The sequence below is a fragment of the Pseudophryne corroboree genome, chromosome 6 (assembly GCF_028390025.1).
Source record: "Pseudophryne corroboree isolate aPseCor3 chromosome 6, aPseCor3.hap2, whole genome shotgun sequence".
Lineage (NCBI taxonomy): Eukaryota > Metazoa > Chordata > Amphibia > Anura > Myobatrachidae > Pseudophryne > Pseudophryne corroboree.
Window position 1 is genome coordinate 836534181 of NC_086449.1, and position 27681 is coordinate 836561861.

The window sequence follows — 27681 nt, forward strand, 5'->3', positions numbered from 1 at the left end:
TGACGAGTCTTGCCCTCTGGCCAAGTTGAGTCATGATACAAGACCTACTCCTGTCTCTACTGTGGCAGAGGTACTTGTCACACAACCCACACAAAAAAGCTCTCTGTCCTATAATTGGGGTCCTTGGGCAAGGGAGCCCCATTATAGATTCAGGAATCAAAAGAGAATGTTTCGCTCCTCTCTAGGGGTTCCTGTGGAAGCGGAGTTGCAAGTCCCTGGAGTGGTGCCCGATGCCCAGGTTCCTGGAGTGGTGCCCGATGCCCAGGTTCCTGGAGTGGTGCCCGATGCCCAGGTTCCTGGAGTGGTGCCCGATGCCCAGGTTCCTGGAGCGGTGCCTGATGCCCAGGGTCCTGGAGCGGTGCCCGATGCCCAGGGTCCTGGAGCGGTGCCCGATGCCCAGGGTCCTGGAGCGGTGCCCGATGCCCAGAGTGCTGGAGCGGTGCCCGATGCCCAGAGTGCTGGAGCGGTGCCCGATGCCCAGAGTGCTGGAGCGGTACCCGATGCCCAGAGTGCTGGAGCGGTACCCGATGCCCAGAGTGCTGGAGCGGTACCCGATGCCCAGAGTGCTGGAGCGGTACCCGATGCCCAGAGTGCTGGAGCGGTACCCGATGCCCAGAGTGCTGGAGCGGTACCCGATGCCCAGAGTGCTGGAGCGGTACCCGATGCCCTAGCTTATAGAGGGACATCAAATATTATAGTTCAGGTGTCCATACCGGAAGGGGTCTCAGAAGCTGTTACCCCAGGTAGGGACTTGAAAAGCGCAACCCTAGAAAGGGTCTCTAAAACCATAGTTCTTGAGGGGAACTCGAGAAGCAAAACCCCAGAAGGGATCTTTGAAGTAATATCCCCAAGTGGGGTCTCGAGAGACGCAGCCCCAAAGAAGGGTCTAGAAGTCGCTTCCCCAGGAAAGAACTTAAGAAGCATAGCATTAGTGGAGGATCTGAACGTTATTGCTTCAGCAAAAGTCCCGGAAGTCATAGTCCCGGGAGAACTTTCGATAATTATTGACTCAGAGAGGGAGGCCGATGGCCCGATCCCAGTCAGGGAGGCCAACGACCCGGTCCCAGTAAAAGAATCCGAGGTGCTGGCCCCAGCGGGGTTCCCGGAGGCCACTGCCCCAGCGGGGTTCCCAGAGGCCACTGCCCCAGCGGGGTTCCCGGAGGCCACTGCCCCAGCGGGGTTCTCGGAGGCCACTGCCCCAGCGGGGTTCCCGGAGGCCACTGCCCCAGCGGGGTTCCCGGAAGTCACTGCCCCGGGTGGGATTCAGAAAGTCACTGCCCCGGGTGGGGTTCAGAAAGTCACTGCCCCGGGTGGGGTTCAGAAAGTCACTGCCCCGAGTAAGGTCAATAGTGACCAGGTCCTAGCAAAGCACTCCAGTCAGTCAGATGAGAAGGAAACAGATCCTGACTCTGATATCTCAACATCCATAACCTTTGATGGGGACTTAGCCCAATTTCTGGCGCTTTTCAAACACTATTACACTATTATGTTGTCTAGACCATTTCTGGGCATCACTTCAGAAAACCTTGGGCTCTATCTGATTTATTCTTTTAGAGGAGAGCCTTTTGAGTGGGCGACCAGCCTAATGAAAGCTGAAGATCCCATTCTTCAGGATCCCCCAGCATTCAGTGATGCAATTATTAAAAGATATGGTTCCAAAGAAATTGGTTCAGGTTCCTCTAGGTCACCCGTCTTATATGCTGAGAGTCCACCAAATACTGTAAACTCAGCACAAGAGTCTCAGCCCGTTGTTTTGACTGCAGGATGTGCTTTTCTGACTTCTTCTTCTAATAATAGTACTTTACCAGAAAGTTCAGCTCCCAAGGGAAAGAGACCTGTCTCTGATTTGAACGCAGCCTTGCTGGGTGGTACCATCAGTTCAGACAATGTGTGGGGAATTACCTTGGTCAGACCTAAAGAGCTTTGTATAAAGAAGAAGAAGAAGAAAAATAAATAATTTTTGACTCTTGCCTTGATATAAAAAAAAAAAGATTTTTTTTTTCCCTTGTCTTGTGTCCAGTGGCCACCATCAAGGGGAGGGCACTGTTACAAGTTGTTGCAACAGCTTGTTTTTGTTTTCTTGTCTGTTAGACCAGTGTGTCAGGTTTTTTTTTTTTATCCCTTGTTCTGGATAGTCTGAATTTTGGGGTCTTTTGACCCCTCCTCAAGGGGGGGGGGGGGTAATGTTATGAGCCACGGCTGTGGCTCATTCCTGTTTTGCAGTTTTGTTCTGTATTTCATGTTATACTTCTGTTTATGTTCCCCGTGGGTGTCATGGGGTGCTCGGAGCTCACCCTTAAGGAGGGGATACTGTTATGAACCACAGGTAGTGGTTCATTCCTATTTTATGTTTATAAAGTTGTCTTGCATGCCAGGATTTCCTGTTGCTCTGTTTTAGAATACTCTTGTCTGCTGCCGCTGGTGAGTCTGTGTAATTGCAGCTTGTTCCTTTGTGTTCAGCCTCACCTGGCTGCTAAATGCATCTGGTCAGTTTGGAATCATGCAACAAGGCAGCTGCATGGGATTATTAATTAGGCCTCTCTGTTATATGCTGGCTGTTTGCAATTCACAGATGCTGGTGATATTCCTTGGTTTGCAGTCTGCTTGAGTTCTGAGCTTGGTTCCTGCTAGTTCCTGAGCTTCCTGTGTCGATTCCTGTGTCAGTCCCTGTGTCGATTCCTATGTCTGATCCCGTGTCCTGCCGTGAGGCGTTCCTGTCCTGAGGTCCAGTACCGTTGCCTGTGCAAGTTTCTGGCTTCTTGGTGTCCACCGGTCTGTCGTTTGGGATTCTGCCTGTCCTCCAGTTCTGAGAGTCTGTGTCAGCAGCATTGGGAGTTCCTGTCCGTTTGCCAGTATTCGTACCGGTTCCGTGAGTAGCGGCACGGCCGCGTCCGTCGGCCTAGGCCGCTGTATTACCTTATTATTTCTGTCACTGGTGTTTTGCAGAGGGTTCTGCTTATGCTGTCACCGCCGGTACACAAAAGTATTGTGTCGGCGTGTGGTCAGCATTTCCTTTGTTGTTCTTTTCCTTTGGCGGCAAGCCGCACATACTTTGGTTTTAGGTTTGTTAGTAGCCCCTGGCCTTGTTGTTTAGTCAGAGGGCCCCTTGTTATCACCCTGTCTCGGTTCACTCTTTGTCTCTCATTAAGACCTGAGGGGGCATTGAAGTTGGGCAGACGTAATCCGCCCTTCAAACGCGGCTGCCATGGGCTCAAGCAACCATAGTCTCGCAAGAGTGTACTGACAGCACGGGTGAGACAACGGAGATAGGGCGCCAGGGGCTATTCCCTTTCCATTCCCCTTTCCCAGCATTACGTCCTGGTGCTCTGGACTCGCTTCATAACATCTCCCTTGTTCTGAGCACCAGGAACCTAACATTATACTGAGCACTGATTATACTGATCACTGATTATACTGAGCACTGATTATACTGATCACTGATTATACTGATCACTGATATTACTGAGCACTGATATTACTGAGCAATGATTATACTGATCACTGATTATACTGAGCACTGATTATACTGATCACTGATTATACTGAGCGTTGATTATACTGAGCACTGATATTACTGAGCACTGATACTGAGCACTGATTATACTGAGCACTGATTATACTGAGCACTGATTATACTGAGCATTGATGATACTACAGAGAACTGACACTGAGCAGCACGATGTACTAGTATTAGTGAGCAGCACAAAAGCCCTCTGGAATTGTCACCCCCCCAGATACCACTGTGATTAGAATGATGATGACCTATACACAGTTACAGGACACTACCACAGCACCATATAGCAAGAAGATGCAGCACAAGACACTGGACTATTAGTGATGCACTGTAGAATACTGAGCACCACACAATGCAGCACAAGACAATGAGTAGTGATACTGAGCACTGATGAGGATACTAGAACTGACACTGAGCAGCGAGAACAGCACTGGACTATTGTACTGTAGTATACTGAGCACCACAATGCAGCACAAGACAATGAGTAGTGATACTGAGCACTGATGAGGATACTAGAACTGACACTGAGCAGCGAGATGCAGCACTGGACTATTGTACTGTAGTATACTGGTCACCACAATGCAGCACAAGACAATGAGTAGTGATACTGAGCACTGATGAGGATACTAGAACTGACACTGAGCAGCGAGAACAGCACTGGACTATTGTACTGTAGTACACTGGTCACCACAATGCAGCACAAGACAATGAGTAGTGATACTGAGCACTGATGAGGATACTAGAACTGACACTGAGCAGCGAGAACAGCACTGGACTATTGTACTGTAGTATACTGGTCACCACAATGCAGCACAAGACAATGAGTAGTGATACTGAGCACTGATGAGGATACTAGAACTGACACTGGGCAGCGAGATGCAGCACTGGGCTATTGTACTGTAGTATACTGGTCACCACAATGCAGCACAAGACAATGAGTAGTGATATTGAGCACTAATGAGGATACTAGAACTGACACTGGGCAGCAAGATGCAGCACTGGACTATTGTACTGTAGTATACTGGTCACCACAATGCAGCACAAGACAATGAGTAGTGATACTGAGCACTGATGAGGATACTAGAACTGACACTGAGCAGCGAGATGCAGCACTGGACTATTGTACTGTAGTATACTGGTCACCACAATGCAGCACAAGACAATGAGTAGTGATACTGAGCACTGATGAGGATACTAGAACTGACACTGAGCAGCGAGAACAGCACTGGACTATTGTACTGTAGTACACTGGTCACCACAATGCAGCACAAGACAATGAGTAGTGATACTGAGCACTGATGAGGATACTAGAACTGACACTGAGCAGCGAGAACAGCACTGGACTATTGTACTGTAGTATACTGGTCACCACAATGCAGCACAAGACAATGAGTAGTGATACTGAGCACTGATGAGGATACTAGAACTGACACTGGGCAGCGAGATGCAGCACTGGACTATTGTACTGTAGTATACTGGTCACCACAATGCAGCACAAGACAATGAGTAGTGATATTGAGCACTAATGAGGATACTAGAACTGACACTGGGCAGCAAGATGCAGCACTGGACTATTGTACTGTAGTATACTGGTCACCACAATGCAGCACAAGACAGTGAGTAGTGATACTGAGCACTGATGAGGATACTACAACTGACACTGGGCAGCGAGAACAGCACTGGACTATTGTACTGTAGTATACTGGTCACCACAATGCAGCACAAGACAATGAGTAGTGATACTGAGCACTGATGAGGATACTAGAACTGACACTGAGCAGCGAGAACAGCACTGGACTATTGTACTGTAGTACACTGGTCACCACAATGCAGCACAAGACAATGAGTAGTGATACTGAGCACTGATGAGGATACTAGAACTGACACTGAGCAGCGAGAACAGCACTGGACTATTGTACTGTAGTATACTGGTCACCACAATGCAGCACAAGACGATGAGTAGTGATCCTGAGCACTGATGAGGATACTAGAACTGACACTGGGCAGCGAGATGCAGCACTGGACTATTGTACTGTAGTATACTGGTCACCACAATGCAGCACAAGACAATGAGTAGTGATATTGAGCACTAATGAGGATACTAGAACTGACACTGGGCAGCAAGATGCAGCACTGGACTATTGTACTGTAGTATACTGGTCACCACAATGCAGCACAAGACAGTGAGTAGTGATACTAAGCACTGATGAGGATACTAGAACTGACACTGGGCAGTGAGATGCAGCACTGGACTATTGTACTGTAGTATACTGGTCACCACAATGCAGCACAAGACAGTGAGTAGTGATACTAAGCACTGATGAGGATACTAGAAGTGACACTGAGCAGCGAGATGCAGCACTGGACTATTGTACTGTAGTATACTGGTCACCACAATGCAGCACAAGACAATGAGTAGTGATACTGAGCACTAATGAGGATACTAGAACTGACACTGGGCAGCGAGATGCAGCACTGGACTATTGTACTGTAGTATACTGGTCACCACAATGCAGCACAAGACAATGAGTAGTGATACTGAGCACTGATGAGGATACTAGAACTGACACTGAGCAGCGAGAACAGCACTGGACTATTGTACTGTAGTATACTGGTCACCACAATGCAGCACAAGACAATGAGTAGTGATACTGAGCACTGATGAGGATACTAGAACTGACACTGAGCAGCGAGAACAGCACTGGTCTATTGTACTGTAGTATACTGGTCACCACAATGCAGCACAAGACAATGAGTAGTGATACTGAGCACTGATGAGGATAATAGAACTGACACTGGGCAGCGAGAATAGCACTGGACTATTGTACTGTAGTACACTGGTCACCACAATGCAGCACAAGACAATGAGTAGTGATACTGAGCACTGATGAGGATACTAGAACTGACACTAAGCAGCGAGATGCAGCACTGGACTATTGTACTGTAGTATACTGGTCACCACAATGCAGCACAAGACAATGAGTAGTGATACTGAGCACTGATGAGGATACTAGAACTGACACTGGGCAGCGAGAACAGCACTGGACTATTGTACTGTAGTATACTGGTCACCACAATGCAGCACAAGACAATGAGTAGTGATACTGAGCACTGATGAGGATACTAGAACTGACACTGAGCAGCGAGAACAGCACTGGACTATTGTACTGTAGTATACTGGTCACCACAATGCAGCAGCAAGACAATGAGTAGTGATACTGAGCACTGATGAGGATACTAGAACTGACACTGGGCAGCCAGAACAGCACTGGACTATTGTACTGTAGTATACTGGTCACCACAATGCAGCACAAGACAATGAGTAGTGATACTGAGCACTGATGAGGATACTAGAACTGACACTGGGCAGTGAGAACAGCACTGGACTATTGTACTGTAGTATACTGGTCACCACAATGCAGCACAAGACAATGAGCAGTGATACTGAGCACTGATGAGGATACTAGAACTGACACTGGGCAGCAAGATGCAGCACTGGACTATTGTACTGTAGTATACTGGTCACCACAATGCAGCACAGATACTGAGCACTGATATTGAGCTTTCCACTCAGAGAACGCAGCCACGTCCTCTCGCTCTCTCGACGATGCACGAGTGAAAATGGCGGCGATGCGCGGCTCTTTATATGGAATCTGAATCTTGCGAGAATCCGACAGTGGGATGATGATATTTTCCCCCATTCGGGTTTTCTGAGTCAGACAGGAAGAACCGAGGCTGCCTCTGACCTGTGTAAACCACGTGGAGTTCGAGGAACAGTCCAGTGTAGTGTATTTTGCCTCATCAGTCCAGGCAGTAACAGTGTTGGTGTTCTCTGCTGCCATATATCCAGTGTAGCTGTAAAGTGGGGCTTTGTTGTGCAGATCAGTCCAGTGTAGTCAGTGTATTGTGCTGCATTAGTCCAGGCAGTCACAGTGTTGGTGTTCTCTGCTGCCGTATATCCAGTGTCCTGTGTTATCAGTAATTCCAGTGACGATATACGCTGCAGCTATATATAGCCACTGCTGCAGTATAACAAATTACAATTATATTATTATTAAAAAGTTGTTGGGCTGCATCAGACCAGTGGTAGTGTGTGTCCTGTGTCATCAGTAATTCCAGTGGCAATATACGCTGCTGCTATATATATCCACTGCTGCAGTATAACAATTATAACAACCTGTTAGGCTGCATCAGACCATTGATAGTGTCCTGTGTCATCAGTAATTCCAGTCATTCCTGTGACACATATTGTCTCTTATAACTCCCAAAAAATAATGGATTACAAAAATTTTGAGGAGAAAATAGGGAAAGATCAAGAAGAACCACTTCCTCCTAGTGCTGAAGCTGCTGCCACTAGCCATGACATAGACGATGAAATGCCATCAACGTCGTCTGCCAAGGCCGATGCCCAATGTGATAGTAGAGGGCATGTAAAATCCAAAAAGCCAAAAGTTCAGTTAAAAGAATCAAAAAAATAAATTTAAATAATCTGAGGAGAAACGTAAACTTGCCAATATGCCATTTACGACACGGAGTGGCAAGGAACGGCTGAGGCCCTGGCCTATGTTCATGGCTAGTGGTTCAGCTTCTCATGACGATGGAAGCCCTCATCCTCCCGCAAGAAAAATGAAAAGACTTAAGCTGGAAAGAGCACAGAAAAAAACTGTGTGCTCTGAGATGGTATCACAAATCCCCAAGGAGAGTCCAATTGTGTCGGCAGTTGCGATGCCTGACCTTCCCAACGCTGGACGGGAAGAGGTAGCTCCTTCCACCATTTGCACACCCCCTGCATGTGCTGGAAGGAGCACCCACAGTCCAGTTACTGATATTCAAATTGAAGATGACACTGTTGAAGTACATCAAGAGAGGGATATGGGTGTTGCTTGCGCTGAGGAGGAAGTGGACGATGAGGATTCTGATGGTGATGCGGTTTGTTTAAGTCAGGCACCCAGGGAGACACCTGTTGTCCTTGGGACGAAGAAGCCCATTGTGATGCATGGACAAAGTACCAAAAAAGTCACCTCTTCGGTGTGGAATTATTTCTCCTCAAATCCGGACAACTGGGGGTATATTTACTAATATTTGTGTTTGAGTCGATTTGTGTTGTGTTTAAACTCATTTTTTATCGGGTGCATTTTCATGCAACTTTTTGAATCTCTATACGCTAATTTACGAAGCTGTCGAGTTATTGGTTTTTCTATTTTCCGATGTCGATAGCAGTCATTTTTTTTTGGTCAATTTACGTCCGGCAATGATGTTTACGTTCGTGTTTTGGTTGTTTTTACTTGTTTTTTTCAAAGTACAACACGGCAGTGTTTTTTTTTTTTAACCACGGCCGCATTTTCACTTTTAGTTTCGATTTTTATCCTCGTTCGTGGTTGGTTGTGTTTCTGATGTAGGAGTGTCTGTGCGCAACCATATAAATACGCCCCAAACCGTCCGCACTTCATGGGTTTAGTTAGTGGTGAGGAGGGAGGTTGTGCTGTGGAGGTTGGTGAGTAGTTGGTTTGGTGAGGAGTTTGGTTTGCGATTTGTGAGTGTAGTATTGTGTTGTCATTCTTGTAGTCTTTTTTTTTTGGTATTATCTCATTTTTTGTTCAAGTTTTTTTAAATTTATAGTCCCTTGTCAGTGTTTGTGTGTGTGTGTGTGTGTGTGTGTGTGTGTGTGTTGTGCAGTGGTAGTGAAGGAGTGTGTTGTTTGTCTTATTATTTTTCTTTGTTAATTGTTTAACCACACAATTATGTGCGAGTCAAAGGTGAGTGAGGTGGAGGGTGTGAGTGAGGTGGAGGAGGTTGTTCAGGTGGAGGAGGTGAGTGAGAGTGAGGTTAGTGAGGTGGAGGAGGTGGGTGAGGTTGCAGCAGCAGCCTTAAGTGACAGTGATAGTGACAGACAGCTCCGCAGCCACGCACCTCTGCTAAGACTGGGCGGAATGTAAAATTTAGTTATGCTTAAAATGTGGCATTGGTGCGGGAGCTGATGAAGTATCAGCGGCAGCTATTTGGGCCTGATTTGGCCAAGGTGGCAACACGGAAGACGGTGTTGTGGGTGAAAGTAGTTTCTGCTGTAAATAGTGAGGGGGTGGTCAAGCGGATGGAGGACACATGCCGTAAACGGTACTATGACATAAAGCGGCGTGTCAAGTCCAAAATGGCCAAGGAGGCGAAGTTGGCACGCAAAACTGTGTGTGGACAGCCCATTATTGCCAGATATCTGGACTATGAGGAGCCCATGCGGAGTTTAATACCTCCTGAAGTTGTGCAAGCAACCCATGTCCGGGATTCAGATCGGGCCAGGAAGGATGGTGAGCATGTGATTTTTCTTTACATTTTTTTTATTTTATTTTTTTAGGGTTTGTAAATGTGTGTCATGTGATGTTGCACATTAATACTATCTCCAAGTGCGCATCATGAAATAATTTTATTTAGGTAATATTTTATGCTAAAGTCAATGTAACATAGTACTTTATTGTATGTCATGTTGTTTGGTCACATTTAATTTTCCATGTGTGTGTTGACTTGGTGTGTCATTGAACTGTACAGCAGTAATTTTGTCATTTAACTTTTTTTTAGTTAGGATTTTAGATGTATTTTTGAATTTATTCATGTGCAATGGTCACAAATCAGTGGATGGCATGTTATAGGCTGGAGTAGTGCAAAGTCACTTTGCAAACAGTTATATGTGTGTTTTCATTTGGCCAGAATGCATTCATGTGGACGACCAACCCATTTGTTAAGGCCCATTTTTAGGTTGTATTTGTACCCTGATACAACCCAGCTGACTTAGTTACATTACTATTATGTTTGTTCAGATTTCTAATCAATGATGAACGTATGTATTTGCTGTTATTGTGCTAGTGTGTGCTTGTATTGACACATCAGTGACTAAATTCTGTCTTACATTGTAAATTACTGACATTATATGTACAAATCAAGTTGTGTGTGTTTTGGATTGTTAGAGTATGTATTTGTGGTTGTGTCCCATGTTTGTGTCCTGTACATTATTTCCAGTATATCACTTTCCATATTGCATTTTTTTTAGTTGTTTAATTTTTTGGGTTATTTACCCCATTAAACATGGACTATTTTTTTGCATGTAGTGTTTATCAAAATAATGGTTTGATTTAACAGCAATAGCATTAGTAATGTTCAATTAAACATTATTTCATTATTTACAGTGTTGAAAAAAAGCTCTACTGCTCGTCCTGCAGTCAGTCCCATGACATCTGAGGATGATGACGCTGCGGAAGCAGATAAAGTGTCCATTGTAGTACAGGGTAACGTTGTAAAGGTATGGCCACACCAATTGTTTTTCTTTAAATAATAGGTCCCTCAATAGAAGTCTTGAGCAGCAGAAGGTGGCCACCTGAGCCCCAACAAAGAAGGACACATGTGCCAACAAAGAAAGTGCGGTCTGATGGCCACTCCCAAACACAGCAGGCTACCCCGCCACGAAGATTGTCTGCAGTTTCTTTGGTACCACCACCGCAAATTTTGGACAAACCTCCAAGACGCAAACCCCACTCTCCTCATTTGGATGGTAACAAGCTGAAACCAACAAATACATTAGTCATCTGGTAATAATCCATTACATTTTTTAATGTCGGTAAGATGCTAAATCAGTCTTACTTACTGAGGTCACAAAAACATCAAATGGAACCAAAGCCAAAATACCTTATCTACTTCCAGTAAAGATATGAATGTCCACTTCAGCCATACAGTAGCAGATTGATGGTCAGATGCTGCAACAGAAACACATGTGTAAGCTTCTCAAATAGTAAATTTTGAAACCTCAGTTTAACATGTGTGTTTTAGGTAACATTGCCTCCAACATACTAAAAAAGTACTCGGTTTTTGGTTTAGACTCTACAAGGCAACACATTATGTGGTTACATGTGTTTTTCAGGTGCAGTTTGTCTGATCTACCATACAACTCATGTGCTTCCATTCACAATGAAGTAATCACACACATTTGCCATAAACAGCCATATGTATGTGTATAAATTATGAGTGATGATGTTGCTATGCTGGATATGTGAAAACAATATTCAAATACCTGTGCTCCATGATTCTTGTTTTTGCACAATGTAAAACACATATGGATAAATAACATCTAATTTTTGGATTCACCAGATTCTAGTACTGGTACCAGCATCCCAACGCAACCACATCAACACAGAGACATGGAGGAGATAATCATTATACAAATGCAGCCAGTAATTGCAGGAAACAGCCCCCCAGCAAAGCACACCACCACCACAACACAGACCAACAACACCATTAGCACAAGGCCCTGATCAAGTGTTTTGGGACAGTTGGGCTACACAGCAGGCCACTAATCAGGATTGCCTGCGTAGGCAGACCCAAGTATTTTCTAGCCTACCACCATCTCACCTCAGAAGAATTAGCAGAAATATTAGCCGCCAAAATGAACCAAACACCAGAATTGCAAATACCATGAAAATGATGCGTGCAGACATTACACATGTCATGGCCAACTTACAACGCATAATGGAAAAAAAAGCACAGACAACAGCAAAACTATATCAACATTTTAGAAAACAATTAAATGATAAATTAATCTATCACCAGAATTTTAGAAAATTAAACTGCTGCAACACGCAAACTCAATGCCACCCTCACTAACCTCAATGAAACACTCAGATCCCAGCACCAACAGCAACCAAGCATCAGTACTGGAACGAATACTCCAATTACATCGCCTGTGTCCTCACCACCAGAGCACACCAACACGACAGTGGTAAAGGCAAAGGCCAGTCCTACCAGCCACCCAAAAAAACACAAGTGATATAGATCACGAATTCTGTTATGAGAAGAAAACAAACTTAGTTACTAATTGTCTGATTGTCTGCATATATATACACCACTTTGTACCTTGCAAATTTTATGAACATCATTAATGAGCAATGTAAAAAAACAACTTTTTTTGTGCAAACAATTATTATTGTAATGCTTTGTTTTTGTGGTGAGGAGGGAAATGTTCTTTGAGCTGCACATTCATCTTAGCCTGCAGAAATTAGTCCACTATATTTAATTAACTAATTATTCTTTCTTGACTCCAATCACTCTTATATTCTGCAGCCAGACTAATTGGCAGCCAGGAAGAATGTCTTTTGGGTGCTAAATTAAGACCAGTATACTTGATTAACTAATGATTCTTTCTTGATTCCAATCACTCTTATATTCTGCAGCCAGACTAATTGGCTGCCAGCCATATTATTCAATGACCAATACAACTTACATTGTGAATGCAAACTCTTTTACATTTCTGATATATTGGACATTACAACAAGAACACTATTGTGTGTGTAAATAGTGTCCTAATATTTTTTTTAAAAAACAATTCAGCAATATTTTTCATAATGAAGGACAATATATTTGTTACATTTTTACGTGTGTTAAAAAGGAAAAATATGCATCAGAAACAAGAGGGAGACCCAAAGAAATGTATATTTTAATGTTTTAAAAAATAAAGTGGGTAATAATGGATACATGTTGAAAATTGTGTATTGTGTATGAATTTAAGGAACACAAATGTAGTATCATTCAAAATATTTTTTTTTTATTTACTTCAGCAAACCAAACAAAATAAATTATTTTGAATGATACTACATTTGTGTTCCTTAAATCCAATGGTACACCACACATAGGAGCACATGTATTCATCAAGGATAAGTTAATAAATGTGTGTAAGTGTTACATTAGGAAGTAACAGGCATTCCTAAAGTAAATGACATAATCATTTATTAACTGGTTTCTTTTATGTATTAAAGTAAATAGCATTTTAAGTTTATGAATACTTATTCCGAATTTATACATGTGACTCTTGTTCTGATGTGTGTCCAATTTCAAACAACACAATACACATGCTGCATTTGGAAAACATATAGCAAGGGTATTATTGTATGTCTAATGCAGAAATACACATTCTGAGTAATGTTTTTAACATATACATTATGTTACAAAATTTAGCCTTACACAATAAATGAAAAATGCAAAACATACTTACCTTAAAAATGTGTATTTATGAGGTGTTTCCTTACCTGCCTCCCTACATCTGTTCTCCAAGTGTCGCCAGATGTCTCTAATTCTACTGCTTGCTGGCTGCTTTCTTCATCCTACTCATCCTCATCAACATGTGGCAGAACTTGATGCAAACACATGTTATGAAGAAAGCAGCAGCAGAACACAATTTGAGTCACCTTCAAGGGACTAGACAACAAAATGCCACCAGACTTATCCAGACACCGAAACCTCGTTTTCATCACCCCAAAACATCTTTCTATCACATTCCACGTGGACTTTTGTGCATTATTGTAATTGTGTTCAGCAGTTAAATCAGGTTGGGACAATGGAGTTAGAAGCTAAAAGAAACAGCCATATCCTCCATCACCTGAAAGACAGATATGGCAACGTGCTTCATGGTAAGATACAACAACACATAAGTAACACAGTGTATTTATGATTAGTATACCAGTCCAAAACATATCAAATTACATACCCGGCAGCCATCCATCTGGCATTTGTCTGTCCTCAAACTTATCACAGAGGGATGACTGACTGAGGACGAAGGAGTCATGGCAGCTCCTAGTCATTATTTTTAGATTTGCATCACAAACCACCTGCACATTTGTGGAGTTGTCTAGATGTTGATTTGTATAGATGTGCTGCCTGCCCCTAGGTGGTCTCAGCTGAATGTGTGTGCAATCTATGGCTCCCAGAACATTGGGCATGCCAGGAAGCTCATAGAAAGCTACCCTGACGGCATGCCACTGAGACTCTTGGGTAGGGAAGCAGATTGAGGCATCGATGTGGGGCTGCAAAACATCCAACACCTGTGTGTATATTTGTTTTTTTTTTAATGTGTCTTAATGACATAACCTCATCACTGGACACTAAGAGTAATAAGAACAACAAAGAAACAGAGGAGGTTGTTAGGTATACGTTACCTGTGTCAGTATTCTTGAAAAGGTGGGCTGTGAGATTCCAATGACATCCCCAGACACAGCCTGACAGCTCCCAGTAGCCATAAAGTGCAACACAGCCAGGAGTTTGTGCAGGCCTGAGACAGGGCGAGAGCGTGCTGTCTCAGGGTCTAGGTCCAGTTTGACAAGGTCATACAGATGGAAAATGTTACGATTTAGACGGAACATCTGTATGACCCATCATCGGACAAAGCATTCAAGTTTAAATGCCCCCTAAAAAAACGAGGCCTGCGCAGCCTCCGCGGAACCTGTACAACCTGCTGACCATGTTCAGTTTCTTGTCCCTGGTTACTTATAGGCTGATGTCTGAATCTGAGGAATCCCACAGCACACAAAAGATCACTGCACCATACTCCAGCAGCCATGTCTGAGTGTAGGTTGTTTGAAAGGGTGTAGTACGGGTGACCGGCAGTCTCCTGACCGCCGGTCACCTTACCGACGCTGGGATCCCGGCAGCATACCGACGCCGGGATCCCGGCGGGGAGGGACGAGTGCAGCAAGCCCCTTGCGGGCTCGCTGCTCTCGCCACGCTGCGGGCTCGGTGGCGACCTGCGGTCGCCATAGGTTCTATTCCCACTCTATGGGTGTCGTGGACACCCACGAGTGGAAATAGTCCCTGTTGGTCGGCATGCCGACCATCGGGATAGTGAGCCGTCGGGCTCACCGAGGAGGTCATGTGACTGTCGGTCAGCTGACCGGCGGTCACATGAAGACCACCCGTTTGAAATGGGCCTACGATCCTTTTATAGGCATCCTAATTCAGGTGTGATGGATTTTGAAGTTGCAACACATGTAAACACGCCTGAAAAAAGCAGGTCTATTTTTTTGCTGCTATTTTTAACGATTCACAAAGAAATACGACAGCAATTGAGCAAGCAGAGACCTTAACACCTAAATACGAATGATTAGTAAATTACCGTGTTGTATGAGCAAACAGCCGTGTTTGGCCGATGGTCTATTCATTCGTATTTCTGAACTTAGCCGTGAAAACCATTACGATTTGCAACAACACTGCCAAGATTTGTGCTTAGTAAATGCCCGTGTTGTCACTTAGAAAAATAAAATAAAATTGGACAAACACAACATTTTTGTAAATATACCCCGAGGTGTCAAGCCATCTGATGCCTCTGTCAATCTGTAATAAGTAGGGTAAGGATGTTAACCACCTAGGTGCATCCTCCCTTATACGTCACCTGCAGCGCATTCATCAGAAGTCAGTGTCAAGTTCAGAAACTGGGTAAGAGAATAAGCAGTCCACTGACACCTAAATCCCTTCTTCCTCCTGTACCCAAGCTCCTGCAATACACACCACCAACTCCCTCAACGTCAACTTCCTCCTCAGTCAGGAACATCCGTAGTCCTGCAGGCCATGTCAAGACTGAGGATTCCTCTCCTAACTGGGATTCCTCCATAGGATCCTTGAGTGGTATGCCAGCTGTTGCTGCCGCTGCTGTTGTTGCTGCTGGGAGTCGATTGTCATCCCAGAGGGGATGTCGGAAGACCACTTGTACTACTTCCAGTAAGCAACTGACTGTCCAACAGTCCTTTGTGAGGAAGATTAAATATGACAGCAGTCATCCTTTTGCAAAGAAGATAACTGAGGCCTTGACAGCTATGTTGGTGTTAGAGGTGCATCCGTTATCCAGGGTCACTTAAAGATTAGTTAGAGTTACAGTGTCCCCGTTATCAATTCCCATCTGGGTTCCACTTCTCTAGGCAGGCGATACCGAGAATGTACACAGACATCAGAAAAAGAGTCACCATAGTCCTAAAAAATGCGGTTGTATCCAGTGTCCGCTTAACCATGGACATGTGGACAAGTGGAACAGGGCAGACTAAGGACTATATGACTGTAACAGCCCACTGGGTAGATGTATGGCCTCCTGCAGTGACACCAGTAGCAGCATCCTGAAAACGCCATCTCGTTTCTAGGTAGGCTACGCTATGTATCACTGATTTCCATAATAGGCACACAGCTGACAACCTCTTACGGAAACTGAGGAACATCATTGCAGAATGGCTTACACCAAGTGGACTCTCCTGAGGATTTGTGATATCGGACAATGCCACCAATATTGTGCGTGTATTACAACTGGGCAAATTCCAGCACGTCCCATGTTTTGCACATACAATTAATTTGGTGGTGCAGATTTTTTTTTTAAATGACAGGGGGGTGCAGGAGATACCGTCGGTGGCCTGAAAAACTGCGAGCCACTTTTGGCATTCTTCCACTGCATGACGAAGACTGGAGCGCCAGCAAACACTCCTGAACCTGCGCCGCCATCAACTGAAGCAAGATGTGGTAACGAGGTGGAATTCAACACTCTATATGCTTCAGAGAATGGAGGAGCAGCAAAAGGCCATTCAAGCTTATATATCCACCTACGATATAGGCAAAGGAGGGGTAATGCACCTGACTCAAGCGCAGTGGAGAATGATTTCCATCTTGTGCAAGGTTCTCCAACCCTTCGGACTTGCCACACATGAAGTCAGTTCAGACACTGCCAACTTGAGTCAGGTCATTCCCCTCATCAGGCTTTTGCAGAAGCAGCTGGATAAATTGAAGGAGGAGCTAAAACAGAGGATTTCCGCAAAGTATGTTGGACTTGAGGATGGAGCCCTTCATTTGCTTTGTCAGGATTCAAGGGTGGTCAATCTGTTGATATCAGAGCACTACATTTTGGCCACCGTGCTCGATCCTAGGTTTAAATCCTATGTTGTGTCTCTCTTTCCAGCAGACACAAGTGTGCAGAGGTGCAAAGACCTGCTGGTTAGTAATTGTCAACTCAAGCGGAATGTGACCCGTTAACAGATCCTCCTTCAATTTCTCCCGCCACTGGGGCTGCAAGGAAAAGGATAACATTTCCTAGCCCACCCGCTGACGGTAATGTAGGGCAGTCTGGAGCGAGTGCTGACATCTGGTCTGGACTGAAGGACCTGCCAACGATTACTGACATGTCGTCTACTGTCACTGCATATGATTTTGTCACCATTGAAAGAATGTTGGAGGATTATATGAGTGATAGCATCCAAGTAGGCATGTCATTTGGAGGCCCTTGCACAAACTGGCTTTATTTTACCTAAGTTGCCCCCCCCTCCAGTGTGTACTCCGAAAGAGTGTTTAGTGCAGCCGGTAACCTTGTCAGCGATCGGCGTAGGAGGTTACTTCCACAAAATGTGGAGAAGATGATGTTCATCAAAATGAATTATAAAGTCTTCCGGGAAGATATTTACCAGCTATTACCTCCAGAACGTACACAGGGACCTGTGATGGTGGATTCCAGTGGGAACGAATGAATACTCAGTGAGGGGGATGTACACGGTGAAAGGGGTGAGAAATCAGAGGATGATGATGAGGTGGACAACTAGCCTCTGTAGAGCCAGTTTGTGCAAGGAGAGATTGATTGCTTCTTTTTTGGTGGGGGCCCAAACAAACCAGTCATTTCAGACACAGTCGTGTAGCAGACCCTGTCGCTGAAATGATTGGTTTGTTAAAGTGTGCATGTCCTGTTTATACAACATAATGGTGGAAGGGAGGGCACAATGACAATTCCATCTTGCACCTCTTTTTCTTCTTTGCATCATGTGCTGTTTGGGGACTAGGTTTTTTTGTGCCATCCTATCTGTAACTGCAGTGCCACTCCTAGATGGGCCAGGTGTTTGTGCCGCACACTTGTGTCGCTTAGCTTAGCCATCCAGCTACTTAATTGCAACTCTTTTTCTTCTTTGCATCATGCGCTGTTTGGGGCCTTTTTTTGTAAATATCTGCCCTCCTGTCTGCCACTGCAGTGCCACGCCTAGATGGGCCTAATTGTTTGTGTCGCTTGGTTTAGTCATACAACTACCTTGTTGCAATTTTTTTTCTTCTTTGCATTATGTGCTGTTTGGGGACTAGTTTTTGAATAGTGCCATCCTGTCTGACACTGCAGTGCCACTCCTAGATGGGCCAGGTGTTTATGCCGCACATTTGTGTCACTTAGCTTAGTCATACAGCCACCTCGGTGTAACTTTTAGGCCTTAAAACAATATTGTAAGGTGTTCAGAATAGACTGGAAATGAGTGGAAATGATTATTACTGAGGTTAATAATACTGTAGGAGCAAAGTTACCCCCAAATTCTGTGATTTTAGCAGTTTTTATGCTTTCCCCCCAAAAAAAATCATCCAGATCCAAAACCAAAACCAAAACACGAAAGGGTAGTTTTAGCAAAGCCAAGCCAAAACCCAAACACGAAAATGGAATTAGAACCAAAACCAAAACTTGAAAAGTGCCAGACGCACATCTCTAATTTATATACAGTATGTTACTATCCGCCTGGGAGAGAATGGTCGGGAGTGCTCTTATAGAGTCATGGGGCTCTAATCACTATTGAGGGCATCTTGGTCCCGGATAATTAAATATTCATCCCGCTGTTAGTTGCAGTGGAGGACACTAGAATACCAGAGCAATTCAGTATTGCTCCAGTTGCTAGACCGCTGCTCCAAAAAGCCCAAACACTGTCACCGCTAATTACTGCCGAGCATTGTGCGCATGTGTGAGTTTGCGTATCCACAGAGGGAAGGCCGTTGGATGCACTGCGGTTGCTTCTTCCAGTAGGACAGAGCGGGGGAAGGGAAGTAAGGTCATCTGAAGAGGGGTCAGTTATTCAACACACACTCCTAAAACGATCAGCTTTTACAGTCTGTAGAATGTAAGGCGGCCATATTGAGCCTCTAATGATGAATGGGCCTGAAACATAAAACACGCAGAAAGTGTTTCCGCACATGTAACTGGGCTTAGTGAATAGGCCCCTTGTTCGTTCTCTGTTTGTCAGAGGCAGAGATGCTGTTAGTGGCGCCTCCTGGGCTTCCCCGGGTACCGTAGGGATTAGCGCAGCGTCCCACTCTAACACCTCAGCGATAGTCTGGCTGCCAAGCACTCGCCATGTGAGAGGGGGCTCAGCAGTATCCGCAGAGGAATCTAACGCAGCCTAAGACATAAGATGTCATCATCCGACAACTGCGATGGAGATCTCTCCTAAGTGTAATTTATCATTCACAGCAGTGTTATACAGAACCCGTTATTAATAATTACTTTATTTATTCAGAGGTTGGGTCAGCGCTTGTCCCTCAGACCACAGACTCCTCCCACTGAGGCATCACTCACTAATCACACTATACGCTGCGCTGTATTCGCAATGTCTTCCGGGTAAATGCTCGTTCAGTCGTTATAGTTATTAGTTACCAATGTAAAATGGAGAATTTTCCACTTTTGCGAAGTCATCAATGTACGACAGTCCCAGCGGCACAATAGGCGTCTCTCCAATTCCTTGTAGAATTTTCCCAGCAAGAACAAATATCCACATCAAGGACTCTGAGGATCCCGCTGTGCACTCTGTGCAGGGAGAGAGGTGGCTCAGTGGGTAAGTGCTAGCCAAACAACAATTACACTGAGGGGGGGATTCTGCCGCTTGCCAGAAAGAGCACAGGAACGGTTGGGCAAAGGAAATTCACGACCAGTATCTGACTACTCACACCCCACAGAGGTGCCAGGAAAGGAGCCAAGATTGTCTACTGAAATAACGTGTGCAGCCCCACATGGTGGTGACGTCTGGTGGCACAATCCCCCCCGAGAGAATGACTGAGCCAATACAAAATTATAAAACGCACCTTCTGAAAACTCGGGGTCCCGGGCGTGGCTCTGACCTGCCACACACAGGTGAGCGTGGGAGGTGTGGGATGTCACGTTCTGCAATGTGTTGGCTGTTGCTGTCTCATACTGGTAGCTGTGTATTCAGGACAACAACATCACGTTATGGTGCAGCCAGAGCTATCCCAATAGGCATTGCTCAATGACAATTAGATAATGATAATACATTTCTTGTTATGTATACTCATTGTTTTACCTCCCAATTAACTGGTCTTGTCATATGCAGTATTCAACAGATTGAGTGTTCTTTAGTTCCTCTGTAATAGGTGAGACAGGTGGAAGTACATGGATGGATGCTGCGCCTATTCAATCACATCCCACCGTCACACCGACACATCCATGTACCAGGTCCAGTTACTGCAGGAGATGGCTCTCTCCAAGCCAACAACCCCGTTGCAACTACTAACTAAATGTCTAGTATACGTCATGTTGCCTACTACCAGAATGCCTAGTATATGGCATGCTACCTACTACCAGATTGCATAGTATAGGGTATGCTGTCTACTACCAGAATGTCTAGTATAGGGCATGTTGCCTACTAACGGAATGCATAGTATAGGACATGCTACCTACTACCGGAATGCCTAGTATAGGGCATGCTGCATACTACCGGAATGCCTAGTATACGTCATGTTGCATACTACCAGAATGCCTAGTATACGTCATGTTGCATACTACCAGAATGTCTAGTATACGGCATGTTGCATAATACCAGAATGTCTAGTATAGGGCATGCTGCCTATTACCAGAATGCATAGTATAGGGTATGCTGCCTACTACTTGAATGCCTAGTATACATCATGCTGCCTACTACCAGAATGCCTAGTATAGGGCATGCTACCTACTACCGGAATGCCTAGTATAGAGCATGTTACCTACTACCGGAATGCCAAAGGAAGGGCATGCTGCCTTCTACCAGAATGCATAGTATAGGGCATGCTACCTACTACCGGAATGCCTAGTATAGAGCATGTTACCTACTACCGGAATGCCTAGAGAAGGGCATGCTGCCTTCTACCAGAATGCATAGTATAGGGCATGCTGCCTACTATCGGCATGACTAGTAAAGGGCATTCTGCCTACTACCAGAATGTCTAGTGTAGGGCATGCTGCCTACTACCGGAATGTTTAGTATACGGCATGCTACCTACTACCGGAATTACTAGTATAAGGAATGCGGCCTACTACCGGAATTTCTAGTATAGGGCATGCTGCCTACTACCAGAAATGTACAGGAAAAATGTTGCTGCCTACTGCCCAAAAACATAGTATAGGGTATCCTACCTACTACCAGAATGCCTAGTATATTGCATGCTGCTTACTACTGGAATGCCTAGTATAGGGCATGCTACCTGCTACCAGAATGCTTAGTATAGGGCATGCTACCTACTACTGGAATGCCTAGTATAGGGCATGCTACCTGCTACCAGAGTGCCTAGTATAGGGCATGCTACCTACTACGGGAATGTCTTGTATAGGGCATGGGGCCTACTACCGGAATGCATAGTATACAGCATGTTACCTACTACGGAATGACTCGTATAGGGCATGATACCTACTACCGGATTTCCTAGTGTAGGGCATGCTACCTACTACTGGAATGCCTAGTATAGTGCCTTCTGCCTACTACCGGAATGCCTAGGTTAGGGCATGCTACCTACTAACGGAATGTCTAGTATAGGGCTTGCTGCCTGCTACCGGAATGCCTAGTGACGGGCATGCTGCCTACTACCAGAATGAGTAGTATAGTGCATGCTGTATCCTACCAGAATGACTAGTATAGGGCATGCTACCTACTACCGTAATGCCTAGTATAGGGCATGCTGCCTACTACTGGAATGTCTAGTATAGGGCATGCTGTCTACTACCGGAATGCCTAGTATTGGACATGTTGCCAACTACCAGAATGCCTAGTATAGGGCATGCTGCCTACTACCGGAATGCCTAGTAATGGGAATGCTGCCTACTACCAGAATGCCAAGTATAGGACATGCTGCCTACTACCAGAATGTCTAGTATAGGGCATGCTGCCTACTACCGGAATGTTTAGTATGGGGCATGCTGCCTACTACCAGAATGCCTAGTATAGGGCATGCTGCCTACTACCGGAATGTTTAGTATGGGGCATCCTGCCTACTACCAGTATGTCTAATATAAGGCATTCTACCTACTACCGCAATGAGTAGTATAGTGCATGATACCTACTACCGGATTGCCTAGTATAGTGCATGTTGCCTACTACCGGAATGCTTAGTATAGGGCATGCTACCTACTCCTAGAATGCCTAGTATAGTGCATGCTGCCTACTACCGGAATGCTTAGTATAGGGCATGTTACCTACTACCGGAATGACTAGTAGTGCATGCTGCCTACTACCGGAATGTCTAGTATAGGGCATGCTACCTACTACTGGAATGCCTAGTATAGGGCATGCTGCCTACTACTGGAATGCCTAGTATAGGGCATGCTGCCTGCTACCAGAATGACTAGTGTAGTGCCTTCTGCCTACTACCAGAATGCCTAGGGTAGGGCATGCTACCTACTAACGGAATGCCTAGTATAGGGCTTGCTGCCTACTACTGTAATGCCTAGTATAGGGCATGCTGCCTACTACCGGAATGTCTAGTATAGGGCATGCTGCCTACTACCGGAATGTTTAGTATGGTGCATGCTGCCTACTACCAGTATGTCTAATATAAGGCATTCTACCTACTACCGCAATGAGTAGTATAGTGCATGATACCTACTACCGGAATGCCTAGTATAGTGCATGTTGCCTACTACCGGAATGCTTAGTATAGGGCATGCTGCCTACTACCAGAATGCCTAGTGTAGGGAATGCTATCTACTACCAGAATGCCTAGTATAGGGCATGCTGCCTACTACCAGAATGCCTAGTGTAGGGCATGCTACCTACTACCGGAATGTCTAGTATAGGGCATGCTACCTACTACCGGAATGACTAGTAGTGCATGCTGCCTACTACTGGAATGCCTAGTTTAGGCATGCTACCTACTACCAGAATGCCTAGGGTAGGGCATGCTGCCTACAACCGGAATGCCTAGTATAGGGCATGCTGCCTGCTTCCAGAATGACTAGTGTAGTGCCTTTTGCCTACTACCAGAATGCCTAGTATAGGGCATGCTATCTACTACGTGAATGCATAGTATAGGGCATGCTGCCTACTACTGTAATGCATAGCATAGGAAATGCTGCTTACTACTGGAATGCCTAGTATAGGACATGCTGCCTACTTCCGGAATGACTAGTATGGGGCATGCTACCTACTGCCAGAATGCCTAGTGTCAAAGTCGAAAAATATCGTAATTCACTAATGCCTTGTACACCGACTCCCCCGTGCGTACGCATCCCCTCAGGTTGCGTAAGGGACGCTCCGACGTCGCCTTCGCACGGAGATGTGTATCTACGGCGGTGCTTGTGAGCGACTAGCGAGCGACTCGATCGCAGCATATTTAACCTTTATAGTGTGTTTTATAGGTAATAGTCCCCTTAATAATATCTGTGAGTATGTTTAGTGTAAATGGTTCATGGACTTGGGAATTCCTCTTTTCATGATACGAAGGGTCTGACAAAGGTTGAACAGTGGTGTCTGGTACCTAACTGAAGAGTATTTTATTAGAAACAATCCGTTGCTGGTTAGGTAGAGATTAATCGCTCCTGCGTATAGTTATGTCTATGAGTAGTTTATGGACATTTTCTGTATTTGCGGTTCATTATCCATGCGGCGGGAATCCTGAGGATACCTCCCATCTGAGCAGTTTGAAATAGTCACAGCCCACCTGTTCGAATCCACCTATGACCTTTTGTTATAATGCAGAGGGACATTCCTGTGTCCAGTGAACAATGAGATTGTAGGGCCCTTTGTAGTGTACTGTATGTTGTGTATATAAGGCAGCCAGCCTGGGCCAGCTCACTCACTTCTCTCTACAAGGTTTTCTCTGTGATGAGTGAGAGCTGGTTTCCAGGACTGTGCTAGCGATCATTCCCACGTGTGTAAGTTTCTCTGTGACCATCTTGTTCTCCTTCTGTGTTAGCCATTTACTCTCTCTCTCTGTTATTATTTGCGATTGTGCCGCTATTGTATATTCATGTCTAGTTATTCTGTTTAGATATTAATGTTAGTTTTGTAGTGTATAAGCTGTTAACTGTACTTTTCCCTTTTACTTACTAAAATCATCTAGTAAAGGTGTTGGAACCTTAGCAAAGAGTGTGTGTTTTACTACTTACTACATAGGGTTTCTGAGCATCTAAATCGCTCCAACAGCTTTCATATGATAAGGGTTAATCAGCGTTACATTGTGGTAATATTACAGTAATAAGGTTTACAGCATAAGTATACCCTTATAGTGTGTTGATAACAAGGCTTTGTGTGTGTAATTCAGTGAGCGTCAGCGGCGCTCGTATCCCGATCTCGCGGTACAGCGTCCGCTACGCCAATAGCGTAGCATTACGGTACTTGAGCCGCCTATAGCGTACTCGATACTAAGCATAAGCTGTGAGCGAACCTGCCGCTCGTGCGTCTCGACCACGGCCTAGCGTCTGCTACGCTAAGTGCGTACCATTACGGTACTTTATACGCCACTTGCGTACTGAGTCTGTTACAAATATATAGTTAATGTTATAAGGTAAAGAATAGGCTTTATCAATTTGGGCCTCGTCCGTCCTCCACATATCCGCACTAACGAAAACACGCAGACTTTATCCGTCAGCAAAGGGCAGAAAGACAGTATCCTTTGTATCCATGTTGGTGGTTGGGGATACGGTAGTGCTGACTAGATAAGCGTCTGCATCGCTTAGTTGTAGGAGTGCTGGTGGAATCCAGAACTGGAAGGTAAGAACAGTACGCTATTGTCTTTTAAAACTGTTTATTTCTGTTTGATACACATTGCGTATGCAACACACGCACACAGCTGCATTTTCATTTGTGTACGTTCACATATCTCACTTTCCTGTTTGCCACTTATCATTGATAACGTGCTGAGAAAGATTTGTTGCTATTGGTAGTTAAAAAAAATAAAATGAATACTTAAGGGAGTAATTATAAAAACACGCACACAGCCTGGCCTAGTTAAAGGTTGATACAGTGGAATCTGTGTGGTGTTCGGTAAATGATTATAGCTAAATATCATTTGCATTGATAGACACGTGTTATTTGTGTTACTGCGGACGTGTCTGGCCTGTGTACACGTGTCCCTAACAAAGGGCGGGACAAGCGTACGCGACGCAAAGGCCTACACACGTAGCGTATATTACGCAACGGAGCGTACGGGTACGCCTGCTTAATACAAATCACATGATAGCATTGTTTTAGTAAGGCGATACGGAAGCAACGCGATAATAGCGCAAGTTAATCTCAGTGTCCAAAATTTTAATCCTTCTCTAGTTGCAACTCCTCTGGGACTAGCCTGTGTTACCTGAGTGAAAGGAATTTTCTGTACAGAAAAAGTAAAGAGTATATGAGGTGAAAGAGTGTGTATATATATATATATATATATATAAGTTTCTCATTTTGGTTGGAACCCCCGGAAGTCGAGTTCTCGTGAGGTACATCCGTGAAAGTGATAGCACGTGGTAGCTTGGGAGGCATCCCTTGTTAGTATTGAAATAAGAGCATTAGAAGTACAGCAGACTAGGAAGTCTACTGTAGATACAGACCAGGAGGTCCAGGTACAGCAGACTAGGAAGTCCGCTAGAGATAAAGTAAGTTCCTGACAAGGTAAGGTCAGAGGAAAGAGGCACAACCCCGGGAGGGTTGGTGCAATACCCATATAGGCCATTACGCTCTGGCTGAAAGGAATTCGCAGCCGCAATTATCGATTCCGCTGGTCGTTCAGTGCATAAGTATAGTTACTTTTACGCAGCACGACTGTACCGCATGTAATTGTGTGCATTAGTTTGTTACCTTGATACCCACTAAAAATTTGCTGTGGGATCATAAACGCTATTTGTACATTCTAACGTGATTTGTGTAGATTTTTTTTATTTTAAGGGAGGTTCTCTGATCACTCAGGAATTCTCTAACAACCGATACTTACTGGGGAGGGTAACCTACTCCCACGCGCCCCAGTAAATAAAGGTTCATAGGGGCCCTAGGTTGGGTACGACAGCGCTGCAACAGTGATTGGACATATTGGCCAACGTGGGCGAGAGTGGGTGGAAGCACTCGGTTGAACTTTCACCGTCGGCTTACCCCGGGCAACTTGGTTTTTGTAAGGGTTCGCTGAAGACCCTGATTTGAAGGTCAGAGGTAGTGAAAGCAACACCTGCAAAGATGGGGGCCAGTTGTTCAGGTAAGGGACGATCAACCCAGGTTCAGGTTGATTTAGTAACCCGGCCAATAGGGTCGGCAAGGTATATCATGTGTGAAAAATATGGATCACACACAGAGGTTTTGTGCAATGAATGGGAAAGAATGACTGTACATGACGGGGAAAAGTTCCCAAGAGTAGGCAGTTTTAGTCCTGAGGTGTTACAAAATCTAAGGAGAAGGATATGTCTAATTAAATCCGCGAAGAGATGGATCAGACATTATGAATATTTACAATTATGGCAACAGGAAGGTGAAATACAAAGAGGTTTGGCTCAAGCAGCTGGTTCAAACCCTATCAGGAAACTGATAGCCACCGCACCACCACCACCATACATGACAGGAGAGAAAGTGGTTACAGAGAATGGCACACTGGTGTATGATAAACAGGCACTTAGTAAATGTATAGATGTTAAGAATAACGTAACTAAGATTATTGATGCTAATACTAACCCGTGCAAGCTGTACCCTGTTTTAAACTTTCCCCAGGATTGCGACCAGGAAGATGAGCCCACCACAATATCGGCACTCTCTTTAGCAGCCACCATACAAGAGACCACAGTGGGCATGTCCCAACCAGTAAGAGCAGTATCAAAGGCCCCTAGTGGAGGGGCAGGTGAGGTCGTGTCGGCAGGTAAGTACGGTACAGTACACTATGCAGAAACCATTACACCACATGTTGTAGAATCAACCCAGAATGATGTTATTGAACTTAATCCCATTAGGGTAATTGCGGTCCCAAATGGGAAAACTGACACTTCAGGAGTCACTCCTGTCAGAAACATCGCCATGCACTGCCCCTTTTCCCGAATGGAATTAAGATCAATGATGTCTGAATTCCCTGATCCTAGGAAAGATCTAGTTGCAAGCCAGAGGTTCATTAGAGAGCTAGGTATTTCTGCAGAGCCCAATAACAAAGATTGGCGGACATTGCTGAGGGCATGTCTACCCTCCAATGTCGACTCAGTGAAATTTATCGCTGACTGTAAATTAGATGAAGTGGTACCCCTTACGGAGGAGCACAATCAAGATAATGTAAAAAGAATCAATCTGCAGCTAGGAGTATATTTCCCTGCTGTTGTTAAGTGGAACAAATTTTTTTCCATAAAACAAAAAGAAGGGGAAACTGCTTCTGAGTATTTCCATCGG

The 27681-nt window shown here is 44.9% G+C and overlaps 1 protein-coding gene across 1 annotated transcript in view; it reads right to left on the reverse strand.

The window, feature by feature from the left end:
- Positions 1 to 27681, reverse strand: part of LOC134934723 (solute carrier organic anion transporter family member 1A2-like) — a 193463-nt gene that overhangs the window by 85874 nt on the left and 79908 nt on the right. Inside the window, exons 4-5 of the mRNA XM_063930090.1 lie at positions 20165 to 20280; positions 19740 to 19889 (exon numbers count right to left, since the gene is read on the reverse strand). Of these exons, the coding sequence (XP_063786160.1) occupies positions 19740 to 19889; positions 20165 to 20280 (266 nt within the window). The remainder of the gene's footprint in view (positions 1 to 19739; positions 19890 to 20164; positions 20281 to 27681) is intronic.